An 18,370-nucleotide genomic window follows, 5' to 3' on the forward strand; every position below is an offset into this window, starting at 1 on the left:
TATATATATATATATATATATATATATATATAAATCAAGAAAGATAATGAGAAGTAGGTAGTTTCCAACTAAGAGAGTGAGTAAGAGGTGAGAAGTTTTCTAGGGTTTGAAAATGAGGGAGAAATTTTTTAGGGTTTAGGAATGAGATGTGAGAAGTTTTCTAGGTTCCCGTTCTCTACATGTGTGTTGGAAGGAAATAAAAGAAAATGGACATTTTTGTCCTATGAGGATGTAGACCCCTTTTGGTGAGGGCCTGGGAGAGGGTTATTGGCTTCCTTTTCTTGGTTTTTTTTTTTTTTTTTTTTTTTGAGGCAAGGGGGGGCCTCCTCATGCCGAGAAAAAAGTTGCATGGACAGGTGGCCCAGGGCATGGCTGGCCATGCGAGTGGTTGAAGGAGGCCATGCTGGCTGACCAGGAAATAGGGGAGTGGGTATAGCTGAGATAGGAGGTTTTCAGAGGAGGGTAGGTGGTGAACGGAAGGGGGGAACACTCTGGAGGATCAGGCGAGGGGAGAAGGAGCTAGGACCATCTTCACCTAGAAAGTTCAGGTATGGCCATCTTCTCGTTTCCTATTTTTCTTTCGCTATTTTTTTTTGCTTAGTTTGCGCTTGAGTTCCCGACATGAACGGTCGATGGGGAGTAGGCATAGGGGACCACATGATGGTTCTGACCTCTAAGATGCTCTGAGGGTGTTTTAACGCATCCATTCTTTCCTTTTATTTGGTTGGTTGATATTTGGTTTGGCTCCATTCTTTTCAAACCCTGCATGGCCACTCCCTGTAACTTCCACGTAAATACCCATCATCACCCATGCTCTCTCTTACCTCCCCAGTTCATCTCCTTCTTCAATGAGCGGAAGTTCACCTAGCGCCTCCTGCGAGCTCCTCCGCCGCTGACGCGCCAAGGGCTGACTCTCCATCCCTCTACGCCTTCTCAGGCAACCCTCACGATCACCACTCTGCCCATCAAACCGCCGCTACCGGTCGTGGAATCCCCACCGCTCTCCTCATTCAAGCTCAGCTTGGCCTCGCTAGACCCATTCGCAGTGTTGATAGGCCTGCGCCAGGCATGATGCAGCCCCGGATCTTGCACTCGTTGGTGCCCCAGTTATCTGCACCACCCATGACTCACCCGGCCGCATCGATAACTTGGCCTCCCGGACAGACGCTTGGATACCCCGGGCAGGTACCTCCCCGATTGCGCATGGCCCAACGCCTCCAGTGCCTGCTCAATTCGCTGCTCAGCCCGGAGGAGTACCGTAGCCCCACTTCCAGGTTCCCCCACCGCAGTATGGGGGGTCGGCCATTGGCGCCGCCCTCTCAGATGATGAGAGGTCCACCACCTCCACCGCCCCGTCGTTCCCACTGTCTTCATCGGCGGCGCCCGTGTCAGAGGCCTAGAGAGCCTCGTGACCTTCCACTTCAGCGGCCACCTCGCCTCTCGTCCCGCCGACGGTAGAAACCTCCTCTGGGGGATGATGCCCAAGTGGAGAAGTGGGTCGTGATGGAGTTTGAAGTCTTGGGCTTGCCCATGATGACGGATATGGGCTTGAGTTGGAGCCCAGGCCCAAATTTGCTGATGAAGGGCCTCATGCTCCTCATGCCAATCACCCTTATGGCTCATACCCATATTGAGTTAGCCCATTTGGCTGCTTCAATTCTAAGTAATTTTCAAGCTTCTAATTTTCGTAATTTATTAATTTATTTATTCATTTTTATTTTTATCTTATTTTATTTTTACCTATTTTTAACTCAACTTAAACACAACTAAAAGACAAATTATTAGGATTGAATATCATTTTTGAAACTTAAAATAATTTATATTTTATCTTCTCTTCTTTAGTTATGTCTAATCATCATATATGAAAATTTTTATATAATTAGTTTATGTTGGTCTCAATGAATTTTCTACATTCCAAATTTTAAATCTTATTTTCAAAACTTATGTCTTTAAGCAAGTTTCAAAAATCCGACTTCCAAATTTAATTTACAATCTCAAAAATCCCACTACTCGCTTTCATTCACCTAAGTATCATTTTTTATTAATTATTAACGTTATTCCATATTTATCTATTTATTTCTTTTAAAAATCTCAATCATTAAAGTCTAATTCTTCAAAAAATCCGACTTTCAAATTTATTTTTCAATCTCAAAAATCCCACTATTCACTTTCATCCGTTCAAATATCATTTTTGATTAATTAGTAACATTATTCCATATTTATTTATTTATTTCTTTTGAAAGATCTCAATCATTGAAGTTCAATCTTTCAAAGGTCCGACTTTCAAATTTAATTTTCAATCTCAAAAATCCCACTACTCGCTTTCATTCACTTAAGTATCATTTTTGATTAATTATTAACATTATTCCATATTTATCTATTTATTTCTTTTAAAAATCTCAATTATTAAAGTCTAATTCTTCAAAAATCTGACTTTCAAATTTAATTTTCAATCTCAAAAATCCCACTACTCACTTTCGTTCGTTCAAATATCATTTTTGATTAATTATTGACGTTATTCCCTACTTATCTATTTATTCCTTTCAAAAATCTCAACCATTAGAGTCTAATCCTTCAAAAATCCGACTTCCGAATTTAATTTTCGATCTCAAAAGTCCCATTATTCGCTTTCATTCTTTTAAATATCATTATTGATTAATTATTAACGTTATTCCATATTTATCTGCTTATCTCTTTTAAAAATCTCAATCGTCAAAGTCTTATTCTTCAAAAACCTGTTTTCCAAATTTAATTTTCAATCTCAAAAAAATTTCACTATTCACGTTCATTCGTTTAAGTATTATCTTTGTTATTACTTCCAAATCTAATTCCCTATCTCAAGAATTCCACTATTCACATTCACTTGTTTAACGATTATTATCGCTATTATTATTATTCCACTCACTTATTCATTTACTTAAAATTCCGCCTTTAAATAATTCTTCAAAATTTCGATTTTCAAATTTAGTTCTCTGAAATTCCAATTTTCCAATTCCCGAACTTAATTTTCAATTCTCAATATTCTAATTCTCGCATTTATTCTGTTACTTATTATTATCATTATTATTATCATTTTATTCAAATTCTACATCTGAATGATTTCCTAGATTTCCAATTTTTATAATTCGATTTTCAATATTTCTACTTCTCAAATAATTTTCAATTCTGATTTCTTTCAAAATTTGACTCCCAAACTCCCAAATAATTTCCAAAGCTCCAATTTCTTTCAAATTTAATTTCCGAAATTCCAGTTCTTAAATTTAATTTGCAAATCTCCAATTCTCGAACAAATCTCGAAATCCCAATTTCTTTCTAATTTAATTTCTAAAATTCTTATTCTTATATTTAATTCCTAAAAATTCGATTTTTAAATAATCTCTAAGACTCCAATCCTCAAATAAATTTCAATCTTCCCTCGAACAGCTTAATCTTTGTTTGGTAATGCATGTGACATGTTTTGTGCTCTTTATTATACGCCGACTCTATTTTTATAATAGTGTATCGCTCGTTCGTGTTCCAGGTACACATCCACTCCCATTCTGTTCATTCTCTATACATGTTTTGATTCCCATATGTGCATGATCGATTTGAGTATCCATTGATTTTCCTATTGATCGCCACGTCAGCTTCATTTTATCAGTAGAGACCCGACTTTAAGGACTTAGAGGAGTGCTACGGTCTTTACCATACCTTTTCGATAAGTAACCTGACCCCCGAGCCCGATCCGGTTTTTCACAGACTATCTTTTCCAAAATAAGGAGTCACACTTAGGGTTTTCTTTCTTATTTTGTTTACCTTTTAAAAATAAAACAAAAATAAGTGGCGACTCCAAGTCATTTCTTTTTAATAAATAAAAATCGAGCTCGCCATCCAGTGGAAAACGCACGAGCCAAAATGCGGGGTCCACAGAGGATTTCTTTTTTTTTTTCCCCTATTTTTGGAGGTGTTGGGTTACTTTTTTAAACATGAGTGTTATTTTAACCCCTTTAACCAAATAACCCATTGCTTAACACATAATTCATTTTAAGGTCTATACAAAACACCATAGTCATGAAATGTCATATCTAAAAGGAAAAAAATAACAGACTAAACCATTATGCAAAGGCATGTGCTTGGCAATTTTTTACACTTGGGCATGCTTAATTACAACGTCAAAATCAAGCTTCAAGTGAATCCACATTAAAATCAAATATGTAAACCACATACCTTTTCCGACTCCACTCATGCCATAAGACTCTCTAACCACAAAAAGCAAACCTAAATTATGAAAATATAAAATAAAAAGGGTTAGCATTCTATCATTTTTAGAATAAATTTTAAAAATAAGACCATAACTACCAACATAATAAAGAAAAATGAAGATCATTAATGTTTCCTAAGCCCACTAAGATTATCAATGTTTCTTAAAGCCAATCAACATCTATTGTTGCTTATTATTCACCAAGTACTAAAATGCTTCATCCAAATAAGGAAGAAATTAATGAGGCAATTCCTAATATATTAAATGAATATCCCTATTTTGAAACTGACAATTTGTCAACTATACAAATCCAATTTAAGAACCCCTGCAAAATTCAAATAGAACTCATATGGAGGATCTCCTTCAAATTTCTAAAGAAAGTACACTTCATATATAACTTAAACTTAGCATGATACATAATTTGTCACCAAATAACAAGAAGTTAGCATCCAAATGAAGTTTTATCATCGTAAAACTATGAATGAATAAGAAAAGTAGTTATGTGGAATACATGCGTTTTTCAATTAAAAACTAAAATGAAGAAATATTAATGAACCTCTTAATGAGAGCTTGAGACAAGAGAAAGATTGATTGAGAAATCTTGGTCAAGGAAATGAGAGATTTAGATAACAAAGAGCTAAAAAAACAATAGTAATAATAAGCAAAACATCTATAAGGGTCAAAGTTAAGTTAAAATCCAAGTTAGTTCAACTTTACCTTGGTTTTCATCCATTGACAACATCTTACTTTACTATTTACATTTTATAGAGTTCAATTACATACTCTTTAGGTATAATCTAAGTCTACCCAAGGGTGTTTTTCCAATTCGTGTGATATCCAAGCCCTTTAATTTCACCTAATGCACCTATGTTAATACAATATAAGAAAGACGAGGGTGTAGATGTGGAGTTCATTTTTAGATATATTTATTTTACTTCTAATATTCACTATTTTCATTTTTTGTTCTTTTTAAAAAGTAAGGATAAGAAAGAAAAGATAGAGAATATTGGTTTTATCAAGGACATGTAATTATTTACTTCATTTCTTAATTATTTCATATTCAAGACCATTTCAGTCGAGTTCCCATTCCCAAAATTTAAGATTTAAGATGTAAAGGATCAAATACCTAGATACTCACTCAAACCCAACACTCAACCGAAATCCATGTAACATAGTCTAATTCCAACTTAAGTTATAGGTATAAAATGAATTTCCTTTTCCATTATTTAATCAACATAATGCTCTCATTTCAATCCCTTTCTCATGATACATCAACAAATCTTAAGAAGTTCAAAGCTCTAAATTTCATAAATAAACACCCGATATCCTAAAACCATAACACGTTGCTTAGGTGTCAAAAAGGCCAAAAAAAAAAAAAGAGAAACAAAAGACATGGTATCAAATAATTTGAAACTCTCTCATATGCATATGCTTAATGATGGAAAACACAAAGAAAAACAAAATATAATAAACATTATTAAAAAAAAACTTCAAATTCTTTCTTTGTTCTTTATGTTAAAATTAAATTGAAGAAAAGTTTTATTGAGCTCATACAATTTCTTCCCTTTCCTTTACCTTTATCCTTACATTTTCTATCCAAAATCTAAGGGTTAGCAACTCAAAAACCATAAGAATACAAGGTTTGAAATGTGATCTAAAATGGAGTTAGACATTTGTTTAGGCTAAATTTGGTTCTCGGAAAGAAAATAGTAAGGAAAAACAAATAAAAAAATAAAAAAATCAAAAACCTTTTTCTTATGTTTCGTTCTTGAAAAGCATTAAAGAATGAAAAAAAAATGACAAGGAAAATAATTATCTCATATTTGACATACCATGAAAATTAAAAAAAAAATAAAAAAATAAATAAAATTAGTTAAAATTTTATGTATTTTCAAATTACTTAATGTTTACATGAAAAAGGAAAATAAGTTAAATGAGTTTAAAAATATATATATAAATAATTTATAAACTTGAAATCTATTTTTCATTTTCCTTGTAACCTTTTTTTTCCATATTTCATCTCAATTTTCTTTCTTTTCCCTCGTTTATTCCATCAAATTTTCCATTAAAAAAAAAATTACTCTTGCAGTTTCCTTCCCCTTTTTCCATGGTATTCAAAGATGACCAAAACCATTTTTCTCTAACTTTTTTCTTCTCCTACTACTTCCCATTTGGCTGCTCAAAATCCAGTTCTATCCGGTTCAATCAAACAACAAAGTAACCACATACCCCCATTTGGCTGCTCAAAAAATTAGAAGATGAACCAAAAAAAAAAACCTAGAACCTATTTGGGAATTATTTTCTACTCTAAAAAAAGCATTTGATAACTTTTTGACTGAAAATAATGCTTTTTAAGAACTTCTTTTGAAAATTTTGGGGTAATATCTTAATTAATTTTTTTATATAAGGATTTTTTTTTTTTTTAAATATGGAGGATGATTAAAAATAAACCACCCTTTAAAAAATATTGTTTTAAAAAAAAATCATAAAACTGATTTCGAAAAAAACAATCCCTCTGTTTTTTCGAGATCAATCTTTTGTTCTTTAAAAAAAATAAATAAAAAATACACACATTTAACAATCAAAAAATTGTTTTTTATTTTTTATTCTCAAAAAACAGAAAATACTGTATTTTTTATATAATATCTTTTAATTATTTCACTTGTTTCTTTATAAGTATTTTAAAAAATAATTATGTAAACATGATTAAAAATAAAACATTTGATGCAAAAATTATTTTTAAAACACATTTAAAAATATTAAAAATAAGGTAAAAATATTTTCAGATTCTCAAACAAATTTTTATTCAACAAAATATCAGATTTTTTAAAAACTGTTTTTCAAAAACAGTTATAGAATTCCACTTGTTTTCTTTTCTTCCTAATTTTTTTTCCCAATCAACCAAACTTCAAATTCAACTACTAAAATGAAAAAGCTTATAAATACAGAAATATATATACCTCCGGGAGAAGGCGCCATGAAGTCAATATCCGAGGAAAAGCTAGGTTTTGCTGAGATCCAAACGTCCAAAGAGAGAAATGCAGTTGGAGAGAAGCTAAGGCGACTCGAGAGAGTATCAAATGGAAGGTTTTATCACTTTTATGTCATGTTTTTGGGCTTTTTAGCCTAAATCAGAACCCAAGGCTGCTAAATGTCAAAACAAGTGGGCTGAGCCCGGCCCATTTGGTTACAAAAATGTGGTTTTATTTTTAATTATTATTATTTTTACTTGAAATCTTTACCGAAACAAAATGAGAAAAAAAAAATTCATAAAATCATAAGTAGGGCTAACTTTGGTAGTTAATGGATTAATTAATATATTTACAAAATATGGAATTAATAAAAACAATTTTATTACTATACTTCTTATGATATGGTATACAAGGAAATCAAATAAGCTGATTTTATTATTGAATTTATTCAATTAAAATTATAAAAAATAAAAAATAAAAAAAGGTGGTGTAGATGGAAATCGGAATCGAAGGGTTTAGTTGGGTTTTTATTTGCCAAATTTTATTATTTGAATTTTGAATCCACTCAATTAAAATTAAAGTTGACTAATAATGCTACAATTTTTTTATAAAAAAAAATCCTAAAAATTAACTTTAATATTAAAATTAAAGTTGACTAATATTACTATATTAAAATAGATTATAATTTTAATATTAAAAGAATATTTTAATAAAAGAAATTAATTTTAATTATTTTATTTTAAATTTTATTTAATTGATTACCAAAAATATAAGACTACCATTATAATTATTTTTTATATCATTTATATGATAATTAAATATAAAGAATATAAATATTAAAAAAAAAACATACATGTATCATAATTTATTTTACATTATTAAATACATTTGAATTAAATATATTATAATTTTAATGTTAAATATATTTTCAAGTTAGACATATTATTATTAATGTCATAAATTTATACATGATATATTCGTACTTATAATTAGTATTATCAATCCCTTCAACAAAAAGATCCCTTCATAATGGAACCACAATAATATTCATTTTAGTACTAAAAGGCTATTGTCATATAATATGTATAAATTGTTCTCATTGAATAATATCAAATATTTCTTATTATAGTTCTAAGTACTTCCAAAATTCATATTTTATATATTTAAAATCTAAGTATTGATATATCTATGTATCGATATTTTTATCATTTTTTAAAGTTTTTTCAAACATTTTTATAAATTTTAAACAATTTTCGCTTCACCGATATTTTCAATATATTTATAAAATTCAAATACTGATATATCTATATTTACTGATATGTTCATCCTTGTTTACACTTGTGGCATTGTATGAAACATAAACTAAACAATCCAAGCACCATGCTTCTGATCACTTATTATGCTGCCTAAACCAAGTTTATTGTTGACCCAGAATCAAAGAACTCCTTCCAAATCAGAGCATGCCTTAGGATTTTTTCTTTTTTCTTTTTTCTTTTTTTTGGCAATGTTATCAGAGTTGATAATGGTGTGAAAATAGGGCAAGAGAAGAAAGCAGGACTCATATCATATGTGAGCCATCTTTAACTATCTGTTAAATATCTTCCTCCTTGTCCTATATACATGCGTAGCAACATTGAGGTGTGGCTGATGGAAAGAGCTCTTCTAACTATACAACTAACTACTTCTGTTTGGCTCTCCCCTACTTTCTGCCTTCTCTATCCTCCTACCCTCCTCTGTATATGATATTATATCTAGAGTTACCGCATGTTCTAGTCCCTCAAAATGCTCTTAAGAGTTGCTTCACTCTTCATTGAGCCTCCACAGTGGAACCAGTTTGTGGGAGAAGCAGGGACGGTAGATCCCTGATTCGGCCACCATTACCCCAGAAAGAGGCAAGACTAAGGCCCATGATAGCCATGGCGACCACGGAGTAGGCTGGTGGAACAGCCTGACTGCCTCCAAGGAACTGGGTTGCAAGAAGCCCTGCTAGGGTCGAGCTTTGCATTCCCGTGCACAGAGAAATTGTCCTGCAAACTTCTTCTTCTTGCCTGCACAAGATCCACATCGGTCATCAGGTTCAAAGATACAAGTCAATAATGAAATATATCACTCAAAACTTCAATTCTGGTATCAGTTCTACTATTGAGAAGGAAAAGCGAAATGAAAGGCATTGAGGAGGTTTGAGATTTGAAGACAATCTCGATCTGTGTTCATAGTATGAGTGAAAAACCACAAAAGCCCGGAAATGGAGATGCCTAATCCAAAATTCTCTGAGCAGAATTAGATGGTGAATTGCCTTGCCCAATGCAGGGCGGGTTTAGATGCAGAGGCAAATTCCAAAAGCAACAAGTTCAGAAGGGTGATATAAGGCAATCAGTAAATGTATGAGAATTACCCAGGTATTGTGTACTCTCAGCACGCTGCAGTCAAAATTTCAGAGTTTTTTTCTCAGATTAAGATACATATATTCTAGCCCAAACGTAAAAAAAAAAGTCGAAAAGGAGGAGAAGACTTGCAACATTCATCCATCTTCATGTTTCCAAAGAATGGTATGGCTTCATAGACTTGAACTAACAAGTCCATCTCTCCCCTTCTCCATCTAAACTAGCAGGGGAGCACAACATGCCTTGAATGTGACTTCAGCAAAGACCAAATCCAATTTCTCAATGGTATGATGCACAAAAATATTAAGGTGGTGTTTGTTTTTTTGGCTTTTTACTTAAAGCAATTTAGTTTTAGAGTTTAAGTTGTTTGTTTTTCCACTTTTTCATGACTTATTATAAACTTTTTACTAAATAGAAAAAACCAAAATATGTAACTTTTTCTAAATAGAAAAAATAACATATTGGATTTTTTTACTTTTTAATACTTAATAGAAATAAAATACTACAAAAACAAACAACTTAATATTTAACACTATTAAGCATTAAGGTTCTATTTAGAATTAAGTAAAAAAAACAAACACCACCTAAGTGTCTAGACTAAAGTATCATCACATTCATCTAGGCATAGACATTAGCCAATTAGCAAACTAATAATTATGACGGGTATTCCTGAAAATGAGAGCAAGAGTCGATTTCTCATCAATTCCAACACAAGGCATGATAAGAAATATGGAACTACCTGAAAATTGGAATTTTGGAGACCCAATATCCCACAGTGAATGCCACTGTGTGAAATGCCAATACCGGGAAAACCAAACGGAGACCCTCCGCAGACAGAATTTGGCTCCTATTTATTGCAAGAGGGCTCCCAATACACAGTGAGGTACAAACCATGGCAACAAGAGGCATCACAGGCCGAAGTAAATTCACAACCGGTTTTGCATATGTGTTGAGAGCAAGACCAAGAGTGACCGGAACAAGAACAACCTGCCAAAAAACTCCAAATTATGACAAAACCATTTGAGGAACAAACACCTAATTGATCCAAACAATTCACTACCTGCAATATCGACTTTGACATGGCAACTGCATCAACTGGAACAACAGACCCAATCAGCAGGCCAGTTAAAAGAGGGGTAACAAGCACTGAAGCAATGGTGGTGGAGCTGGTTAGGAGAATGCTCAATGCCACATCCCCTTTGCTCAAAAAGCTGGCATAGCTAGAGAGCTGAGCCCCTGCAACACAGGCAGTGAGAACAAAACCGGCATAGAACAGCTGGGACATTCCCAACAACCCCCATTGGAATGCGCAAATCTTCAACTTTATTTCTTTCTTTCCTCTGCTGCCTCCTGCCCCGCCATTTGATTTTGGGAAAGAATTGGAAAAAAAAAAAAAATGTAGACCAGTCGTGTGCACGGATAAAAATATTTGAAAATATAGGATCAATTTTATATTTTTCTCACTTCAAAAATAATAAATTATTAAATCATTGATAGGTCCCAAACTCAAATAATATAAAAAATTAGTAAATGGGTTTATCTTCGGGTGAGAAAGTACCACAAAATTCTGAATAGCAATTGATTATCCTCTCACTGATATCTTCCGGCTGCTTTAAATAAGCCAAGCCATACACGGAAACCGAAATAAAGGGAAAGCTGGAAATGGAAACAAAACAATACCCATACTAAACACAAACCATGACTAACAGAAAATGACGTAAAACTCGCAACCACAACGCCACTACCACAACGCCAGCGACCCAGTCTTGTAGGTGACCCAGTCTACCCCAGCTACATGCACTTCGCCTGCGACTCTTTCCACGTACGTCCCACGTACAATCCTGCATGCATGTCGCATGCAACTATCTTTCCACGTCCAACTTCATCCCAAATATTTGGGATTTGGCCTAAGGGCCCTTGTTGACCGTCGTGGCTTATCAATACCTCCCCCATTAGGTGGATCCTTGTCCTCAAGGTCCATACTCAGAAACCTTTCCAACAGTTGTTTGGTGGGCTCCCACGTTGCTTCTTCTACTGGTAGAGTTTCCCAATGGACCAAACTCTCTTCAATAATCTGGGCTCCCTATTTTATCCAGCGGCGATCTAGTATAGCCCGTGGCTTCAGCATGACTATCCCCTCGTCTGTGAATGGTGGCAACTCTTCGCTGTGGTTCACCCCATTTTTTTCGTTAGTGTTGTATCGTTTGAGTAGGGATACGTGAAATACGGGATGAACGCGCGACCCTTCTGGTAAGTGGAGCTTGTATGCGACTGGACCGATTTTCTCCAAGATTTCGTAGGGCCCATAGAAACGGCTGGCTAATTTCTGGTGAACTCTTTTGAAAACGGTTTGCTGGCGGTATAGATGTAACCTTAGCAGCACTCGCTCTCCAACCTCGAACGACACGTCTCGTCGTTTATTATCTGCTAGTTGTTTCATCCGATTAACCGAGCGTGTAAGGTTGGCCTTGAGTTGTTGGAGTAATTCATCCCTGTTTCATAGTTGCTGATCAACTTCATGCACCGGTGAGAGGCCCTCGTTGTATGAAGGAATGGTGGGTGGCAATCTACCATACAATGCTTGAAAATGGGTCATTTCCGTGGAGATGTGGTAAGTGGTATTGTACCAGTATTCAGCCCAAGGTAAGTAGAAGTTCCATTTGCGTGGCCACTGATGTACAAAGCATCTGAGATACTGTTCAACACAGCGGTTGACAACTTCCGTTTGTCCATCAGTCTGCGGGTGATACGCGGAGCTGAGCTGCAGTTTGGAGCCCGACATCTTGAAGAGCTCTTGCCAGAAGTTGCTCACAAAAATTGGGTCTCGGTCACTAACGATTGATCTGGGCATCCCGTGTAGCTTAACGACACCTTCCACAAATTTTTCTGCAACACCCTTGGCCGTAAAGGGATGGGTTAAAGTAAGGAAGTGGGCTGACTTACTGAGCCTATCGACGACTACCATGATGGTATCCTTGCCCTGTGAAATCGGTAACCCTTCAATAAAATCCATCGTGATGTCATCCCATACTTGATTTGGAATGGGCAACGGTTGTAGGAGTCCTGTCGGTGCCAAGGTTTCAACCTTTGCCTTCTGGCACACCATGCAACCCTTGATGTACTCCTGGACCGATCTGAGCATCCCTGGCCAATAAAATTGTTGCCCTAATTTTTTGTATGTGCGCAGTATGCCTGAGTGTCCGCCCATCTTGGTGTCATGCATCTCGTGCATCAGCTTGGAACGTAAGGCAGGATCGGCTGGTACGATGACCCGTTCTTTGTAACGTAGTAGACCATTGCGCCACACATAGTGGCCGTGGGGCTGGTCCGCAGCTACTCGACTCATGTTTTGAATATACGGATCCTCCTTTGTAGCTCGCTTGATTTCCTCCCATATGTTAACCTGAGGAATAAAGATATTGTGAAGAACCGGGCTACCTTGTTTTCGTGAAAGGGCGTCAGCTGCCGAATTCTCACGTCTCGAACGGTAAGTGATCTCGTAGTCATAGCCTAAGAGTTTGGCTACCCATTTTTGCTGTTCAGGCGTAGAGATGCGTTGTTCCAAAAAATATTTTAGGCTTCTTTGATCCGTCTGAATATAGAATTTTCGACCTAGGAGATAAGGCTGCCATAGTCGTATTGCTTCCACGATGGCTAGCATCTCTTTGGCATAGGTGGACCACGATTTTTTTGCTACCCCAAGGGCCCAACTCATGAAAGCTACTGGTTTACCTTGTTGGGACAACACAGCTCCAATACCATCTCCTAATGCATCGGTTTCAATAGTGAAGATGTCGTTGAAGTTGGGCATTGCTAGTGTTGGTGTGGTGGTCATGGCTTTTTTGAGAGCCAGAAAAGCATCCTCCGCTTCCTCGTGCCACCCGAATTTGCCTTTCTTAAGAAGGTTGGTGAGGGCCCGTGCTATAATGCCATAATTTTTGACAAACTTCTGGTAATATCCTGTCAACCTTAAAAACCCACGTAGCTCAGTAATGTTAGTAGGTCGTGGCCATGCCACCATCGTTGCAATCTTACTGTCGTCTACTTTCACTCCTTGACAGGTGACTATGTGCCCCAAATACTCCAACTCTTGTTGCCCGAAAGCACATTTGCTAGCCTTGACAAAGAACTGTTGCTGCTTCAATATGGCCAGAGTCTGTTTTACATGCACCAAATGCTTGTCCCAAGTAGGACTATAAACTAATATATCATCGAAGAAAACTAGTATGAATTTTCTAAGATGAGGACGAAATATAGAGTTCATAATAGCTTGAAAGGTAGAAGGTGCATTACACAAGCCAAATGGCATAACCAAATATTCGTAATGTCCGTTATGAGTTCGGAAAGCAGTTTTAGGAATATCTGGGGGATTTACTCGTACCTGATGGTACCCAGCTCTTAGATCTAGCTTAGTGAAGTACGAGGCACCATAGAGTTCGTCCAACATATCCTCCACTGATTCATGCCTAATTGGTGTCTCAGCTGATGTATGTCCAGCTGGTGCTCCTTGATGGCAGGTGTAATCAACAAAATTTTTAACCTATAACACCATGAACTAGGGTAGCAAATACAAAGCTACTATAGCATAGTGGCTCTAGGATCGTTCCACTGGGAAGGGTACTCAAGATTGAAAATGATACCAATTCAAAGTGAATTGGTGCTGTTTCATTTCAAGATTAGCTTAAGAAATAAAACACAAACTTTGGTTTGAAAAAGGTTTGGACTTAGATTAACAACACAACAAGTGATGAAAATAACTTAAGAAGAAAAGCATTCCTTGGTGATTCAGGTATACAGGGGAGGTTCCTCATGCAAAAGCATAGCTCCGGTCACTGGGTTCAATTCCTCACATTAGAGACTTAACATTAAGTCAATTCTCTAACATGTGCTGCATAAATGCATCCCTCAATTGGATTTCAGCTCTAATTCTCTCACTGATGCAGCTTGCAATGGTTTAAGCCTCTCACTTAGCTTTTACCATTCAAGGTGATCTTTAACCTTGGATTACCCGTCAAAAGCTCGCAAGAGATAACTAATAGATGTCTCCTAAGAGTCCAAAAGCTTATCAAGTGTTGGCTATTCTAGAAAATCCTACCTTCAAGTCACCTACCAGAGGCTCGCAAGGGGTAAACTAGTGCATCTCCATGGTTAGAGATCACTTGCCTTACCAAGTGTTGGCCCAGGTGACTCCAAGACGTTTTAAGTTAACTAAAAACATTAGAAACCATTCACGGGACACACTTACTCTTCATTCATAGCTGAAACCACAAAGCTTCTGATTCTTGCACTTGGAACCTTTCCCGGCAACCTTAACTCCAAGGAACTAAAAGATTTAGCTACTCATTCTCTGGGGAAAACTCCTCAGAGAGTGCATAACTTATAAATATGAAAAACACAATCAAAGAGAGAAGGTAAGGCAGTAAAGAGCTAAAGCTCTTTGTATTTCTTTCTTTTGAAACTTACAAAAGGTTCAACAACCCGCCCTCCTCCAGAACAGGCTCCTCGGGCTCTAAATAAAACCAAAATTACAATTACAACTATCCCCTGATATTTTGCCAAATTCCTAACTTAAAAGCTAAGGAAATCTATCATTGGTGACTTACAAGGAGAATTTAGGCATTTAGGCAACAAAAATCTAATGAAAAATATCTCCAAGGGTCGGTTACAAATATCGGGAAGCACTAAGGATCACTTCGCAGGTGACAAGTGAGGTCTGCGAAGTTTCGCAGGTGCACAAGAGGAGCTGCGAAATTTCTTCATAGCAGCCAGCTGCTTCAACATCTTAGCAAAGTGGACTTCCATCATGTGGTGTTTGGCTTTCATCGCGGCGTGAAGCTTCAGGGGAACTCCATAGCACTGTGCAAAAAGGCTGCGAAATCACTTCGCAACAAAAATGGTGATTTCGCAGCACTTTTCTGAAGCCTTCCTTCCTTCAGCTTGGAGCAGTTATCTTCCAAAGGCCGTAACTTCCTCATTTCAGATCCAAATTGCACACGGTTTAAGGCATTGGATTGTTGACTTCCCAAGCTTTCAAATGACATATTGTATGCATAATTTGGACTTCAGGAAGTGCTTCAAAACTAGCTGCAGTGACTGTCATCAAGAATGCTCCATGACTGAATCCTTTTTGCTTCCCCTTTGCATTTCCACTTTGCTTATGGCAAAAGAGCTTCAAGGCTTTAATTCTTCATGCCTCTGAGCTTCCCATAGCTTTCCAAGGATTCCATATAACTCTCCTCAATCTCATAATGCTTTGGTGATCAAAATACTAACAAAAACACCAAAACTTACACAATTTGATTAGAATTAATTGAAAGGGGCCTTAACATGCTAATTGGGTTAAAAGGTACTAACTACTACTCAAAAGTGTTTAAAAGGATTAATTATAAGCTATCAAATAGAACTTTTTGAGTAGTAATCATCCACCGTGGGAATGGGAAAGCGGTCCTTCACAGTGACAGCGTTGAGTGCCCGATAATCTGTGCAAAAACGCCAGTTTCCATCCTTCTTCTTCACTAGTAGTACTGGTGATGAAAACGGGCTCGTACTGGGTCGAATGAGGCCTGCATTTAACATATCGTGGACTTGTTTCTCGATCTCCTCCTTTTGGTAGTATGCATATCGATACGGTCGGACGTTAATCGGCTCGATGCCTTCTTTGAGAGAGATGCAATGATCAACTTCTCTTATGGGAGGTAGACTTGAAGGTTCGTGAAATACTTCTGAAAATTCCTGTAATATTTTCTGCATGTCAGGATGCATTTTTCTGTTTGACTCCTGGGCATTGAGGGATAGGCATATCGCGAAAATGGAATGGCCCTGTCGAGCCTCCTTTGAAAGCTCCTTGAATGATGTGGCTTGAATAACTTCACCATTGGTCCCTTGTAACCGCCTGATCTGATTCTCCCAAAGAAACTCCATGGTTAACTGCTTCCAATTGCACACCACGGAACCTAGCATTTCAAGCCATTGAATTCCCAGAACTAGATCTAATCCTGTCAGAGGAAGAGAGTGCCTTGGAGGTCCACTCGCACCTCTTCGAAACGCTCCTGGCATTTTAGTTTGTCCCCGTTAGCTATCCGCACAGTGAACCTCTCGGTTGGCACTACGGGCAACCTCAGTTCATGGGCCAACCTCTCACTGATGAAGTTGTGAGTTGACCCACTGTCTATGAGTATGATGATTTCGTGGGAACCGATCTTGGCAGCTACACGCATGGTCTTAGGCGCGGACCATCCCGTTAATGCATGCAACGTAATCTCTGGTTCCAGGGGCTCCTCTCGATTTTCTTCCACTAGCTGTTCTTTTGTGGTGTCATTGCAGAATTCATTGTTGCTGTCCTCACGTCCTTCCAACATAAGTATTCGTGGCCCTTGGCATTTATGTCCTGCAGTAAACCGTTCATTACAATTAAAACGTAAACCTTGGAGACGTCGCCGCTGCATTTCTTCCCAACTCAATCGTCGGACAGGTGCTGCGGGTGCTGCATGATTTGCTAGCGGAAGAGCCAGGGGAGCTCGCACTGGTGGTGCAGGTCGTGTAACCCTCCTTTGTCTCATTAGTTGGTCATCTCTCGTCCGCGCGAAGCGAATAACATCTTTCAATGTCTGTGGTTTAAACATGCGGATCCCGTCAGATATCTCAGTCTTTAAACTACCCATGAAGGTTCCCACAAGAGCCTTTTGCGTCCAGCCGGTGACCCGATTGCCTAATTGTTCAAATTCCCGTTGATATTCGCGCAGGGAACCAGTCTGTCTGATCCGTGATAGAGCTTCGTCAAAATCCTCGCAATCTGAAGGTCCAAAACGTGCCCAAAGTTCATCTTCAAAATCTGTCCATGAGAGAACTCGTCCTTCTTCTTGGAACGTCCTGCGGATCCATTGCCACCATTGATTGGCCTCCCCTTCCAAGTGATAAGAGGCCAAAGAAACCTTCTGCTTATCAAGAGTGTTTTGGAATTCAAAGAATTGATTCACACGATTGAACCACTCTGTCGGGTCATCTCCGGAGAATCGAGGAAACTCTAGTTTTGCCGTTTTTGAGGATACGACAAGTCGTCCCCCATTGTGGCCTTCACGGTATTGGTTACCATGATTTGGAGGTTGCTGATCTGCAAGGAATACATCAGAGACGGTTAAGAGTCTCTTCCAAATGTCGCAACCTATCTGGCACGCCGAGCTCCATCCGGTGTAGCCCCTCTTGCACTTCACCGAGCCCAGCTTCCAACAGTTCAATTCACTCTTTATTGGTGCCCATAGTAGTCTGGCTCTAATACCAATGATAGGTCCCAAACTCAAATAATATAAAAAATTAGTAAATGGGTTTCTCTTCGGGTGAGAAAGTACCACAAAATTCTGTATAGCAATTGATTATCCTCTCACTGATATCTTCCGATTGCTTTAAATAAGCCAAGCCAGACACGGAAACCGAAATAAAAGGAAAGCTGGAAATGGAAACAGAACAATACCCATACTAAACACAAACCATGACTAACAGAAAATGACGTAAAACTCGCAACCACAACACCACTACCATAACGCCAGTGACCCAGTCTTGTAGGTGACCCAGTCTACCCCAGCTACATGCACTTCGCCTGCGACTCTTTCCATGTACGTCCCACGTACAATCCTGCATGCATGTCGCATGCAACTATCTTTCCACGTCCAACTTCATCCCAAATATTTGGGATTTGGCCTAAGGGCCCTTGCTGATCGTCGTGGCTTATCAATACCATAACCAATTAACCTAAAACTATTATCCACCAAATTCCTATT

The 18,370-nt window shown here is 37.3% G+C and overlaps 2 protein-coding genes and 1 long non-coding RNA gene across 3 annotated transcripts in view; 1 reads left to right on the forward strand and 2 right to left on the reverse strand.

Annotated features, from left to right (window-relative positions):
- The first annotated feature begins 632 nt into the window (after positions 1 to 632).
- LOC117918042 (serine/arginine-rich splicing factor SR45-like) lies at positions 633 to 1,458 on the forward strand. The gene is made up of 2 exons (XM_034834572.1): positions 633 to 663; positions 854 to 1,458. Exons 1-2 carry the CDS (start codon positions 633 to 635, stop codon positions 1,456 to 1,458), a joined length of 636 nt encoding a protein of 211 aa, XP_034690463.1.
- Positions 1,459 to 4,002: 2,544 nt separating this feature from the next.
- LOC117917251 lies at positions 4,003 to 7,306 on the reverse strand. Its single transcript, XR_004651656.1, has 2 exons — positions 7,201 to 7,306; positions 4,003 to 4,257 (listed from the first exon to the last, which is right to left on the reverse strand). It is a non-coding gene; the product is annotated as an uncharacterized LOC117917251 (long non-coding RNA).
- A 1,308-nt stretch (positions 7,307 to 8,614) lies between these two features.
- Positions 8,615 to 18,370, reverse strand: part of LOC117917959 (probable sodium/metabolite cotransporter BASS3, chloroplastic) — a 74,161-nt gene continuing 64,405 nt past the window's right edge. The window contains exons 2-4 of the mRNA XM_034834451.1: positions 10,657 to 10,832; positions 10,336 to 10,583; positions 8,615 to 9,260 (exon numbers count right to left, since the gene is read on the reverse strand). Of these exons, the coding sequence (XP_034690342.1) occupies positions 9,020 to 9,260; positions 10,336 to 10,583; positions 10,657 to 10,832 (665 nt within the window). The 3' untranslated portion in view covers positions 8,615 to 9,019. The remainder of the gene's footprint in view (positions 9,261 to 10,335; positions 10,584 to 10,656; positions 10,833 to 18,370) is intronic.

The sequence above is a fragment of the Vitis riparia genome, chromosome 7 (assembly GCF_004353265.1).
Source record: "Vitis riparia cultivar Riparia Gloire de Montpellier isolate 1030 chromosome 7, EGFV_Vit.rip_1.0, whole genome shotgun sequence".
Lineage (NCBI taxonomy): Eukaryota > Viridiplantae > Streptophyta > Magnoliopsida > Vitales > Vitaceae > Vitis > Vitis riparia.